The sequence below is a fragment of the Heliconius melpomene genome, chromosome 3, assembly GCF_056956725.1.
Source record: "Heliconius melpomene rosina isolate 202511_hmr_F chromosome 3, ASM5695672v1, whole genome shotgun sequence".
In the NCBI taxonomy this organism is placed as follows: Eukaryota; Metazoa; Arthropoda; class Insecta; order Lepidoptera; family Nymphalidae; genus Heliconius; species Heliconius melpomene.
In genome coordinates this window covers 2,541,379-2,556,266 of record NC_140391.1, presented here as the reverse complement: position 1 = coordinate 2,556,266, position 14,888 = coordinate 2,541,379, and the positions used below count along the sequence as shown (strand labels likewise).

The 14,888-nt window shown below is 32.5% G+C and overlaps 1 protein-coding gene across 9 annotated transcripts in view; it reads left to right on the top strand.

The window, feature by feature from the left end:
- The window catches only part of chp (leucine rich repeat containing G protein-coupled receptor chaoptin), a 59,585-nt gene that overhangs the window by 12,483 nt on the left and 32,214 nt on the right, over positions 1 to 14,888 (top strand). For all 9 annotated transcript variants that reach the window (XM_085207462.1, XM_085207457.1, XM_085207461.1 and 6 more), the window contains exon 2: positions 14,709 to 14,767. In XM_085207462.1, coding sequence (XP_085063588.1) covers positions 14,765 to 14,767 — 3 coding nt within the window. In that variant the 5' untranslated portion in view covers positions 14,709 to 14,764. The remainder of the gene's footprint in view (positions 1 to 14,708; positions 14,768 to 14,888) is intronic.

The following is a 14,888-nucleotide window of genomic DNA, read 5'->3' as shown; positions in this document are numbered from 1 at the left end:
TTGTACCTATTCACGAACAAAACATTGCATCTCAAGTCTGGCAAAAGTAGTAAAAAAAACACGAATATCAACCTTAGCTATCTATATATAAAGACGTGAGATATGAAAGTTCTTGTACGAACTCAGTTTCTTATGTAACACTAACAACAATATATGTAGAATATGAGTATATTCATAGCTAATTCAAGAATATACGATGTTTTGAAGAGTTTATAGTTGTCTGACAGTAAACGGGGCTAAATCATCGCACAATATCTCGAAAATTAGGTAAAAATATTCCCGTTTTGCCTCGACACCAGAACGAAGAAATGAAAAAATGTTTCATTTCTCCGAGTGGGGATCGAACCCATAACCAGTTGCATTACAATCACTTATTTGTGCCACGACAGGCCACTTCATTTATTTCTCTCTTTTTCTCTTCTTTCTCTAGTATAAAGACATTATTCCACAAGATTCTGGATTAGCAAACTCATTCGATGACGAAATTATCTAATAGACTGGGTTAACCTTTACCTTTTGGCCTCTACCATAGCTTTTACGACCCGATAAATTAACCTTAATTCTCTTTAACGCTCGCAACGGACAGTTGACTCATTGGGATTGTATCAAAAGTGCACTTAAAAAAATAATATTAATATATCTATAGAAAAAACACATTATTTATCTCACAATATAGTAAAAAAAACTTTTAAGAAACGTAAAGTAGAGTCACTAAGTTCGTTTTGGCAACTTTGCTATAAGCGAGAGAAGTGTTCGTAGCAAATCTTTTCACCCAATTTTAGAGACATTGCATGTTGAATGGCGAAACTCAACGCTGCGATTTGTCTTCGAACAATCGAACGAAAAATCATTGCGTTTGCAATTAGAAGCTAGACCGCCATGCCACGGCTGTCTCTAGTAACTTATTGATAAACATATATAAATTTATTTATTTCTTTAATTGTATAGGCAACGGTTACGGCTTCGATTCCCGTTTAGGAAAATGAACATAGCTTACCGTTAAAAAATTTACAATTACCGTATATTTCTTTATAGAGTACAGTTTTGATAACATTTTATCGTGTTGCATTTAAAACGTTAATTGATCCGTCTGGGTGTATCAATTAGTAATATAATAGGCAATTAATTATTGAAAATTTGACTTAATTTTACCTCCAAAAGATACATAAATTATATTTTAATTATTTACAATATTTTCTATATATATTATTATTGGTTTATAATAACAATATACAAACAAAGAAACACTATTTTGATTATCTTTAGTCTACATAGAGACGGATATCACACCACCCAGAGAACAAATAGAAGATATACCAGACATCGTAAGTAAGAGCCGTTATGTCAATCCCCTACATATACCTACAAATCGAAATTGGGACAAGGAAATAGGAATCTCAGAGCAGGATGTGGAATGAGACACCCTACCAAATTACTAGGGCAAATTGTTTGCTTGTATTTCAATATGCTTATACATTATTCAAAAGCTTTAATATAATTAGTATAAATAAAATGATTTGATGATGGTGTGGTACGTTTTTGTTTGACTGTAAATATGGTGGTTGTGGGCATAGGTTCACTATGTATTGACATATGTTTATTAAAATTTAACGCCCGTTGCGCAGCGGCTGTGAACAGTTCTGGCTGTGAACGCGAAGGTTGTGAGTTCGATTATAACTTGAAAGAACGAATTATTCCTCGCTCTATTAAGCAGACGAAGCACAGCGTTAAGTTCCACCACTCAACACAACGAAAGTAAGACTAGAAAAGAGAGAATTATATTCCCTTTGCAAATAATGCTTATATAAAAAAAAGTTATTAATACAACAATTATTTACATCGCACGGGAATGAAACCTATAGCCTCTGTACCTAATATAAAAAACATAAGTACTTCAACATAAGTATAAAAATATTTGCAAATAACTTCTTACATAATTAATATAATAATATTTTAAACGCAAAATTAAACCCTGGCAGAAATACTTGACTAGCGATGAATCGCCACTAATTGCTCCTCGTAAATCATTTCTACCGGTTTTCTTAGCCCTTTAAAGAGGGATTTATTCCTTATTATACTTCAAGTCATTAACTCTTCGTTTTATTGAGATTTTTTTGTTTCAGTATTAATAGTAGAGTCTAATAATACCCCAAATTTTACAGAATACAAAGTACATTTTCAATGGTGGATTAAATATTTAATATTTTCATTTCTTCGCTCTGGTGTCGAAGCGAAGCATGGCGTTGAGTTGTGCCACTAAACATGCAATACTAGGTTCCCTCTGCCTACCCTGCTGTATAAAAGATATACCGTGAAACTGAAAAAAAAACACCTTAGACTATTTTACTTTTCTAACCATATAAACTAAACTTCTCGCTTTCGCCTTAGTACTAGAGTGAAAATAAAAAATAATAATAAATAATAATTCATTCTCCTGAGCGAGAATCGAACCCACATCCGTTACAGTCACACGCTTGTGTGTAGCTCAATTCGTATAGATGTTCGTTGCGTCAAGTTCCGTGTCAACATTCAATTACTGGTGACGAATAAACTAAATTTTTTGAAGTCGGTTAAAAATAATAACTTTAGAATTTGATATTTAACATATATAAGACTACAAAAGCAATATTGAATATGAAATAAAGGACTAATATAAGAATAAATTCAATTTTAGTATGTATGTATATAGTTAAATGTAATAGGATTAATATTAACGAAGGCCTTGGACATTTAAATCTGTTTAGCGGAAACCTTTTAAGTTAAGTCATAACCTAATTGCAATTGCAGTTGTGGTATTTAATTTATATTACAGTTTATATTACAGTACATTATTTATTATTTATTATACAGCATATACTTTTATTAAATTAGCGAATCAATCAATCAATCAATTTATTATTATTATTATTATCAGCTTCATGCTGTAATTCGTATACTGCAGGATATGCAGAGGGAAACTAGTATTAAGACAATACGTTCCCATTAAGACACTTTCGTTCCCCACTTTTCCCTGAATTCTCAAGGCAATGCGACTCAACACTGAACGCTTTGCCGATATGAAATTTTTCATTTCCACAAACAAAAGTTGGCGAAGCCGCGTTTAGGTCGCTAGCATAGTAATATATTCCGGAAAAATTATAGAAGAAAACTTCCGAATTAATTCCAAAATTTTTAAAAACAAAGTCAGAACTATCAAACTCTTATTAATTTGACTATTGAAATGAAAAATCTTCTCTTATTCACTTAAATTATAACTTATTCATAAAAATAGACCAAGAGCTTAACTTTTAAAATTTGTTAGGACTTTAATCCTCCAGACCGCCTGTTCGAGGATTGTTAATATCCGGATCGCATTTCTCAGCACTTCCCCACTATTTGCATAACCATCCCATCATTATTTTTCAACCGTAAACCGTAAAGCTCCCGAAAGCTTCATTGAGATTGATACGTATTTAAAGTCATCATGTTTTTGCAAATTTACTTGTAATTATTATTTGTTTATTTAGCTTCATGACGCATCTTGCACACAGGTTGGGCAGGGGGAACCTGGGTAGGTTCCCTGGTTCAGTTAAGACACTCTGTTCTCCTTTCAGACACTTCTGTTCCCTCCGCTGAATTCTACGCCGCACTTTGCCTCGTTACCAGAACGAAGAAATGGAAATATAGTATTTTTTATTCCTTGAGTGGTGAATTCACAACCATGGCGCTTACAGTCGCACGCTTGTGTCGTGCATAAATCGCGGAGTTGTGTTCCGCGACTTCACTAATGTGGATAATAGGAAACGGAGTGTTTTAATACTAGGTTCCGTCTGCCTACACTGCCGTGTGCGGGATAGAGCGTGAAACTATTAAAAAAAATTTAAAATATAAAATGTTGACAAAGTTGACGAAAATCTTTTAGTATTCAAGTACTTACTTAGCATGAAGGATATTAAATGGAAGCCTTGTAAAATTGGCTTCGCTATAAGAGGGCAGGTGGCTAAGATCACGGGCGAGGTTTTATTAAATTTTGCTCACACTGAGTTAACTTAACTACAAATTACTTTGGATGAAGTATCAAGTTTATAAATTTCTGGTGAAAATATGAAAAAAGTCTTTGTTTAAGTTTTAAAAGTCTATTAATTTGTAAGTTGTGAGAGAAAATTTAATTTTGTTTAAAATATGGATGGTTAAATATTGACGCCATTATATTAAATTTAAGGCAGTAGTTGGATTTAAATTTGAGTAAATGAATATTCATTTATTTAGACTAATACCCATTATAAATCTCTTTAAATTTATTTGGTTAAACACGCTAATCTCGGGAACTACTTGTTTGAATTTAAATATATTTAATATTTACTGTTCCACCACTGAACTCGTAATGCCTCTAGATTTCGGCGGAAGTTAGGGAGTATCTTAACCCTAGGTTCCCATGTTCCCTCTACCTGCCCAGATATATGTGGTTTACTGTTATACAGCGTGTAAATAAAAACATATATATGTTTTATTATATGGGCAAATGCGAAACATTTATGAGCAATTACGAAGTTATAGTTCTAAGAAATAATATTTTTCGTCCATACGAGTTTCTAATATAGTTATAGCTTGACCTTTAAGTAAAAGGAGCATTAAATATCAGTTATATAGTAGGTAATGTAGTTATATAGTATATATAGTCGATTTAATAGTATATATAATTATATATTTATAACTTGTATATATATATGTGTGTATGTATATATATATTGTAGTATGTATTATGTATATAATGTGTTAGTCAATATATATATTTTTCTGATATTTTAATAATTTTTTTTGATTGCACTGTGTTGTTATTCCGCTGTTTGGCACTCATCCACTTCCATAGGTTGGCTGGAAGAGATTTCTTTCAGAAATAAGCCCGCCATTGTAAACATATCTTTTTAACTGTTTTCTTACTTTTTTCTTACATGTGCAATAAAGAATATATATAATATTTACATTACATTATGTGACTAAACGCGACAGGTTACGGGTTCTATTCCTATTCGAAGAAATCAAATATTTCATATTTTCATTTCTTCGCTCTGGTGTCGAAGCAAAAGGTGTCGTTAAGTTCCGCCACTCAACACGAAATGCCTCAAAAATTCGGAGGAAAGTTGGGACCGTTCCCAGTATTACTTAACATTAGGCTTTCTCTCTGCCTATCCTGCTATATGCGGTATACATGAAGAGAACAGAGTGAAGCTGAAAATCAAACTGTTGTCGTTTTTGACAGAGTTAACAAAAAATATAGATATACGTTCAGAATCTGTCCTACTGTACCACGACGGTTTCTAGAAAATATTATTTATCATATAACATTAGCTTGCACTAAATCCTGATAGTTTGATTATCCTTTAAGTTATCTCCCGATGGCGTTTCATGCTGAAAATTCAAGATTTTTAAAGCATCCTTCTAGTTAAGATATTCATGAAAAATTCATGACCGGCCAACATTATATTATGAATGTTCATATAATATGGTTGTTGACTTTTTATACATACTCTAGTATGGCTATAATGTTTTTTATTAAGGGACATTTGTTTTTTAACATAATAACATAACATAAAATAACATAAAAAATTAACCAGCTTCACGCTGTATCCCGCATATATCAGGGTAGGCAGAGGGAACCTAGTGTTAATACACATCGTTTTCTTCTTCTCCGTTTGTTTTTCATTTGGCGGAACACAACGCCGCCACAAGCCTTTTGCCTTGCTACTAGAGAGTGAAGAATTAACATATACTTATATATATAATTCAAGCGAATGGGGATCGAACCGAAAACCGTCGCGTTACTGTCACACCCTTTTATCTCTACGCCATAATGGTGTTATTGGCGTTGGTATGTTAAAAACTAAGTAATAAGACAGTAAGAAAACTTAACTTAACGCCGCCGCTACGGTTTAAAAATAAATATATAAATTTGGCCACAGTCATCATTAATATGTATCTTTGATGGAAATCAAACCCGCAACTACCTGCTTCTACTAGTCCTAGCTTCTACTGTGAAAAAATATTTTCAATCAGTTTCATCATTTAATTTGAATCGTAATTTACTTTTATAATTTTATTTTTAGTTTAAACATAATAAATTTGAGCTCTCGTCTATTAAATCTAAGCATTTGGACATAATCATGGATTTTGTTTGGATTTCGATACATTTGTTTACATTGCTACACCGCGCACGTCCGACTTACTAAATATACTCGTAAAATATGTTTTCAATTTTCAAATAAATCATTTTTTTCATGTTTTTATTTAAAAAAATTATATGAGTTATTGGTTTATAATTTATTTGAAAATAAATCTTCGGTGGATTTAGTTGTAAAGATCAAAAGTTAGACGCCATCGTGGATTTAATTGGACAGCGTCTAACTCTGGATTCTAACTAGGAGGATTTTTTTTTTATTTTCCTGCGATGGTAAAGCAAAGCGCGGCGTTAAGCTCCGTCATTCAACACGCAATAATTCGATTTTTGCTTAATAATTATTTAAGCTTAATAATTATTCTTTTAGCTTAATAATTATTCTTGATAAATAATTATTAAGCTATAAAAATATAGGTACCTAAGAATAAGTAATGATTTTGTGGCTTATTTCTAGATTCTTATTATCTATTCTACACCTATATACAAATATGTATATAATACTTTACAAGCGAATAAATAACGCATGAGTATAAGGAAAAAGTGTTCAAATAATTTTGTTCGTCATATTTTCATTATACTTAGACTAGGTACCTACTTATATACTGTCGTGTGGAACAATGTGTTAATTTAAACTCGACGGTCGTGAGTTCGATCCATTGAGGGGAATGAAATATCTTCATTTACTGTATGGTAACACGATAAAGTGGGACGTTGAGTTTCCAGGACTCCAAAATCAAGAGGAACCCACCTCGCCTGTGCCTAACCTGTATTATTATTATTAAACCTATATTATTATTTACAAATTATTATAATCTAAAAACTTCTGATAAAGATTCTTAAAAACTTCAGATTTTGATATTATCTTACTTAGAAAAAAAGACTAAAATCTAGAAATATTTTTATTTACAGAAGACCGTACGTTAAACCTTGAAACTGCAGGGTCACGGCTACAAGTATGAAGTGTGAACCAAAGAATGTTTTCTAATTTATTTTTCTTACCATTCCAAGCCACGCTCTTAATAATGATTCGTTATTATGAATCTTATTTCTAAGTATTTAGGTATATTTTTGCTTGCTTGTAAATAACACGTATTATAAATATAATTTAAACGTATGTTTATATAAAAGTTGTGATAACTTTTCACCTTTCTGTTGATTGTTCTATTAATATAACTATATTTGTGTATTAAGTAGACCTTTCAAGCTTGGTTAATCCCCAACTGAAATGGTAAAAGCTCAAGCTTTACAACACTCATTGGTAAAACTTACTTCCCATTAAAATACTTCTGTATTCTATTTTCCACCAAATTCTGGAGGCAATACGTGCCAAGTGGTAGAACTGAATATTTCACTTTATCAAGTGGGAATCCAACCCGCAACCTGTCGCATTAACAGTCACACTTTGAGCCCTAGGGCCCCAGGGAGGCCCCTGGCCTCTGTTACAATTACTTGTTTTTTAAGAAACTATAAACCAAATATTTTTTTATATAAATAAAGAAATTTCAACCTTCAACTGAAATCGTACAAGTAAAAAAATTAAGTACAGAATGACCTAATTTCCTCGGACCGATGCGGATTAAATCGGAAACTCGGCCGGCTTCCTTCCTAAACACCCTTACTGAGTTTCTACAATATGGTTAGATATATATTTTTTATGAAATACATGAAAATATAGATTTGTTATTATTAAATGTTTATTTGAAATCATTTTTAACAATTTTAAGCTTTTTATAATTTTTCTTAGCCGATTTATATAGATTAGGTACATGATTTTCGCCTTCGCCATAGCGGCTCAGTATTTGAACACAAACGCGACGGTAATGGGTTCGATTATCGCTTGCTCACAGAAGAGACATAACGATGTCTTTCTAAGTTCCTCTCTGCTAAGTTTTTAAAAAATACGTTCATTTATATACATTCAGTCATTCAGTTATTTAAACCTTGCTTCTACTTCTAATCCTTGTTTTGTTTCCTCAAATAGACAAAGGGCAAGAAAAGGACGACTCTACTCTATTCTGAGGCATACTTTCCTATAATATAATAAAAAAAGTAGAATAAAAAAAACATATAGCCAGTCGTGAGTTATGGGTTCGATCCCCATTTGGTGTAAAAATTGAATTCATTTCCTTGTCTTAGTAACAAAGTGCGTCGTTAGGTTACGCTCTTAAACAGGCAATGTCTTATAAAACGAGAACGACACTTCCTAACGCAAGATCCCTCTACCTACACCGCTGTGTAAAAGGTGAGGTTTGCACCATTATCTTGTAAGTTCTTAACAACGATGAAAAATACAAAGTGATTTGTCACCAAGCCTTCTCTATATTCATTTCAATATGCTTTGAAATGAGTATAAAATATTTTTTTTCATATTTCACTAAAATTAGCCATAACTATCCTTGGGTGAACCACAACTTACCGTACCGCAATTTTCTTATTCAGCAAAAGGATTTTACTGTCACATTTCAGTAAATCGCCCTCTTTTGTTGAGGTAACTCTAAGAAAAAGTACTTTCGAGATTGTTATATGCTACCATTTACGTAATTTATTAGTGAAATTTCCCTTATATATGAATGTATTCTAATTTAAAAAGGTCTAGGGTTCCCTTTTCACGGTCAAACTGCTTAATCGATTTCGGTATTATTTGATACAAGCCTAACAATGTTGTCGATATAAGTATGGGTTGGTATTTTGGCAAATTGTCTGGTAAATTGTATTACTATAATTTAATAGGGATGTTTTGAAGTATTTTTTATTAGTGAAACGAAAATTGTAGAACATCTTTTTGTACTTGAAATAATAAATCTTCGTCATCGTGATAGTTCATGATAAAGAAAAAAAAATTGTTCTTCTTCACAACTACGTGACGAGAGCTATTTACTCTTTTTACCACAAAAGGTAGGGAGGACTGATTGATATACCTATTTGGTCTCCACAAATTAAATGAAAATTTAGGTCCTCTGAATTTACCTCTCTCTGGTAATTCCAGAATTCGGCGTAAAGTAGGGAACACATGTGTCTCAATGGGAACGGAATGAATACTGGGCTCCCAGGTTTCCCCTACCTTTCTACATGCAGGATACAGCGTAAAGCTAAAAAAAATCTATTTACAAATTCTCAACAAGAATTTCAATAAACTCCCAACTTTACATTTTCATTAGTACTTACTTTGAATAACATATGTAGTTCATTAGAAACGTAACTAATCAACATGGCAACGAAGTACGACAGTCGAGCTCGTAATACGTAATTACAACAATTATTCAGGCTCGAGCTGGAAGTAGACCCAAATTCATTTACCTTGGTATAGCGGTACTGGCAATACGTGCGTTTAGACGTTCATTTAGATATATAGCCTGTAAATTAGATGCAAATGAGTTTGATTTGACTATGTTTTGTATAGTTGGCGCTGGTCTTGGTCTTTGGTGCTTGACTGTTCATGTAAGGATCGTGGGTTCAATATGCTTTTGGAGATTTTTTACGAGTAAAGACAGGAGGAGTACATATAGCAAGCAGAGTAGGCAGAAGGAACCTTGCAACTTAGTGTTAAGGATACTCTGTTGCCATTATGACACATCCGTTCCACACTTTTCGCTTTTTAGCTCCACGAGGAAATGTAGATATTTCATATTTCAGATCCTCGAGTGGGAACAGAATTACATTTTGTCAAAAACCGTAAAATCCTTGAATGATAAGGTTTTATATTTAGCCTTTAAATGTATATTATAAAAATTATAAGTTACAGAAATTTTGAATTTGGCCACTTTCATTATAATAAACCGATATATATGGATATTGTAAATATTATGAAACCCCGAAAGGTATCGAATATCTTTGTTAAGCCCAAATTGTGTTAATATTTGTGTGATAATAATAGCTGGAGTTCATTGAAGTTTCTAAATAATTTAAGTTTGCAATTTAGTTAATCCTAGGCTTATAATTCTAAGGACAACCAACTAACCCTTTCTTTGTCTTTATATTTTTATATGAAATTTTCAAAACGAGGTCATTGTGCTGCAGTGGGGCAAAATCTCTTGTAAGCGTAATAATTATAGGAAACATTCCGGCTCCAGAAATTAAAAGAATTGAATTATTTATTCTCCGCTTTCTGCTCGTAAAACGGTAAAAAAGGAAATACATTTTTTTCATTTCCCTGTTCTGTCAAATCAAAATGCGCCGTTAAATTCCGCTCTACGCGCAATATCTCAAGTTAAGGCGGAAAGCAGAGAACAGAATGTCTTGACACTGTGTCATCTGTGACAATCCTAAGTGAAATAGCGTGAGGCTTTAAAAAATACGAGTATGTGCCGAAAACGCAATCCATAATCAATGTAAAATAGACTTTTTTTAGCTTTACCCTGTATCCCGCACATCGCAGGGTAGGCAGTACCCATTTCCTAATAATATTACCCTCATCTCATTATTATACCCTCTCTCATTATTAACCTCCCATTCTCACTTTCCCCCGATTCCTGGAGGTATTTCATGTTGAGTGGCGGGACTCATCCCCACGATTTGCTTCGACATCAGAACGAAGAAATTAAAATATTAAATACCACATTTCCTTAAGTTCCCATTTAAACTCACAACCTCTGCCGTTTCCAGTCGCTAGTGCTTCTGTGCCGCTACGACCGGCCTACCGATAAAGTACACTTCCTCTTAGTTATAAAATCGATAAATTTCTTTCACGAAGCTAATATTTACAGATACAAAATTTCAATATTAACTATGAAACAATTTAATTATGAAGTAAATCTAAGTTTGCAGATTAAAACAAATCTACATATTGATTTTCGTTTCGTAGGCATAATTGTTTTAAGTTTTGTTAAGTTTTTATATATAAAATCAGGGTAAAATAATATTAAAATAACGTTTGACAGTTTTTCTCTTGTAGCTCTGTAAGCAGAGAGAGAAAAGCTGTGTTTTCGAGACATTGTATTTTGAGGACGAAAGTCAACGCTGCGCTTTGATCTTTATATAACAATATTTCAATATTTTTAATTGTTGAATGGTGGAACTTAACGCCACACTTTGCCTCGTCAACAGAGCGAAGAAATGACCCGCGTTTACGGTCGCACGCTTGTGCCAATGCAAAACTTATAATATTTTAAAAGTGTTATTCCACACTTATAAATAAGATTTTTTAAAAAAAACGTAAAATATTATTAAGACAAACATACAAACAGAATAATCAGACATAATAAAAATTATAATTACGTTGCTATTAAAAATGAAATTAGAAGGATTCTGGTTCTGTGTTCATCCGAAACTGGGTTAATGAGATTACGCACGATATTAGCGTTTTTGGCGATTTATTGCTTGCTTTTGCCGTATATTGTAAAAGAGGCAGGGTTGTGGTTGAAAAATTGCTTACCGAGGAAATATTCTCATATAAATATCTGTTTTTAGCATCATCCTGTATCCCGTTGTTGAGTTCCGCAACTCAACACGTAATGCTTCGGGAATCCGGCGAGCTTATACAGCGTGAAGCTAAAAGAAAAGTATTGTAGTGGTTCAGCAACTGAAATATTCTTTAAGGTTAACTATAAGTAAACTGGCGTGGCGTTGAGTTACGCCAGGCGAGACGCAATGCCTCGAGACATTGCGGGAAATGTAAATGTAACTCACTCCTTCCCGTTTCAAGTCTCGGTGCCCAGGATCCCTCTGCCTATCCTGCTACGTGTGGAATACAGTGTGAAGCTATAAAATGAGAGAAAAGAGTGCTTTGACCCTAAATTTTCTCTGTCTTATTCTGCCGGCTATAGGTAGAAACCTCACACAAAACTTTCTACTGAGATTCTTTTATTGAAACGACAAAAAGCTGTGACATTAATAGAATGAATGCCAACACAGAATTGTCGCGCCCGCGCCATTGTGTATATTTAAAGCTTTGTTTTGAAGCTTAGGTGTGGAAAATTAATTATTATTTGATGAAAGCATTTTTTTAATGGTAATTGATTTATATGGTTATTTATTTTGTATTGCTATAAAATTTATTAAGTTAGAATTTTTATGGGTTCAAGGTAAAATGAAACAAAATAATAAAAATTATAGGTAAGCAGGTACTTATATAGTAATATTATAAATGTGAATGTAAGTTTATTTGGCTTTCACGCCAAGCTAAACAAAACTACTAGAAACTTTCTACACATATTCTTAGAGGTATTACAAAAGATATAAGACCTAGTTTTTATAAAAATAAGTTTAACCGAACGTTTAACGTTTAATCACGGATTAGTCAACGATATGAAAATACAAATGCTATAGTAATTTCGCGAGCAAATCCACAAACAAAACACTAGTATTAATATAATTTAATTAAATCCTAAAAGCGTATTGTGCTCTCAATCCCACAAGGTATGTGGGACGTTCAACTAGACACGTCGACTACAAAAGTTTACAATCAATACTTTACTATTGTGTTATACGATATACTCGTATGTACATACATACAGACATTTATATGTAATCCTGTATAGTATGTACACTATACATAAAAAACGCCCTGATTATCATGTGATAATTGGAAAGTGGAGTGTCTTAACACTAAGTGTCCCCTGTCTACCCTGCTAAGCCGGAAAAAGTAGAACCTGTTAAATAAAAAAAAAATAATTCCACCTTGTTTTGGCACATAGCAGGTTAAGCAAACTGAACTTGGGAACCTAGTTTTACTACACTCTGTTCCTATTAAGACACTTCCGTTTCCACTTCCCGTGGAATACTAGAGGCTTTGCGTTGAATAGCAGAACTCAACGCCGCGCCTTACCTCACTCACAGAACGAAGAAATGAAAATAAACTTTATATTCATTTTAGACAAATTAAAAGCCTTTAGCCAAATATATATAGCCAAATATATATAGCCAAATATTAACATAATTTTCATATAACCCAATAATAACACTGTATTTCTATCTAATTTAACAGATACGTCATATTGACGGTACCTACATACATACATATAACGTAAATTCAAATCAACGTTTACGATCGACTAATGTATATTTGATAGCTTACAATATGCTACGTTTCAGTTCATTTCAGCACACACTTGATCTCATTTGCTCGAGTTCTTCATAATTTAACGAATGCGGGTACATTTATTAATAATTATGAATAAACGTGCTCGGCTGTTTTTGCTTTTTCTCGTATCTTTAGTTTAGGGTTGTTGAAGTTTTTTTTATTTTTAACTTACAGTTAAGTATTTACATTGATATATATATATGTATGGAGTTTTAGCATAGTATTTATAGTACGCTACGTTTCGAGTATTTTAATTTTATTTATTTTTTTTTTGTTTCATAGCGGGGTAAAAAAAGGGATTCTAATATTAAGTTTTAAGACACTCAGTTAGTCACGCACCGACTAATATTCTAGACGTGGTGTGTTGAGTGGTAGAATTGAATGCCATGCCTTATCTTCTTACCAGAAGAGGATAATTGAAAATAAATCATAGTCGAGTGATAATCGGTAGTAAGGTTTTGCGATTCTTCGTAAATATTTTAGTTACAAAGCTTAAATTACAAACAATGGAGAGTTACATTAATAACATCTCAGTAAGAATTTTTCTTACAGATTGAAATATCTATAGAATTGAATATAAAATAAGGCTGATATTGACTTATTACAATTTTACAGTGTGCCTAAAAATTCTAAGTCACCTCAAGAACTTAGAATGTGTCATGTGTCATACACAACTCTTAGCTTGTGTCCCTTTGACCACGGGAGCAAAGCCGAAGTAAAAGCTAGTCATAAATAAATATATCTTCTTCTCTGATATTTTAAATGTCAAACACTGAGCTATAGTCAGAGACGAGTATCCCAACTTGGACTTAAGTTAATAATTAATGATTTTGAATACTAATATACATATACATAGAGTAAGGCTGACAAGTACTGGCCTGCTGTCTGCATGACTGGGCAGATTTGATTGTAGGAGTCTATTTACTTTTAGTAATTTCCTTGGCGAATGAACAATGCGGTCTAATTCAGCGACCACAACTCATCGACCGTATTATACAATATACATATAATATACATATTAATTATACTTTAAGCCGTATGCACAGCTTGCATGGAAATAATAGCGGCACTGCATCCGTATACGTCGTTACGAAAAGTCAACGTTTTAATGACGTGCTTAAATATACAGTTCAGCTCAAAGTATTTTAATTTTAGCCTCGTATACCTCCTATATTTATTTATGATAAGATAATATAATAATTGATTTATATTTTGTTATATATTACTATTTTAGTTTTTTGTTGAGTAAATAATGTGTTTTTATTTACTTGCTCTGGTAAACAGAGAAAAAGCAGTGTTTAATTTTTTTTATATCTTTTTATAAAATAGCTAATGCAATAGCTAATTGCGATGCTAATTACGCGATCATACCTAAACAAGCTTAAAAGGAGGAGAGCTTAGGAGAAATAAAAAAAAAACAATTACTTATTTCTAGGTTCTCGATTTTTTATATTTCTGAAAAAAAAAACTATCACTATAAATATATCTTATATCTATTCTATAAATATATCTAAAGATATTTTTTATCTTTTCCAGGAGGATGACTGAGTAAGGCGTATGTTTTATGGGGGAGTGCACTTACATCCGTAGTCATGGTAAGTGTTTATAGCGTGTTAACGATGCTTTAAATATTTATATATAGAACAAGGTGAAATATAGTGAAATATGTTACAAAATATTTTTTGGCCCGACCTCTCAACGTATATGTTTAAACGC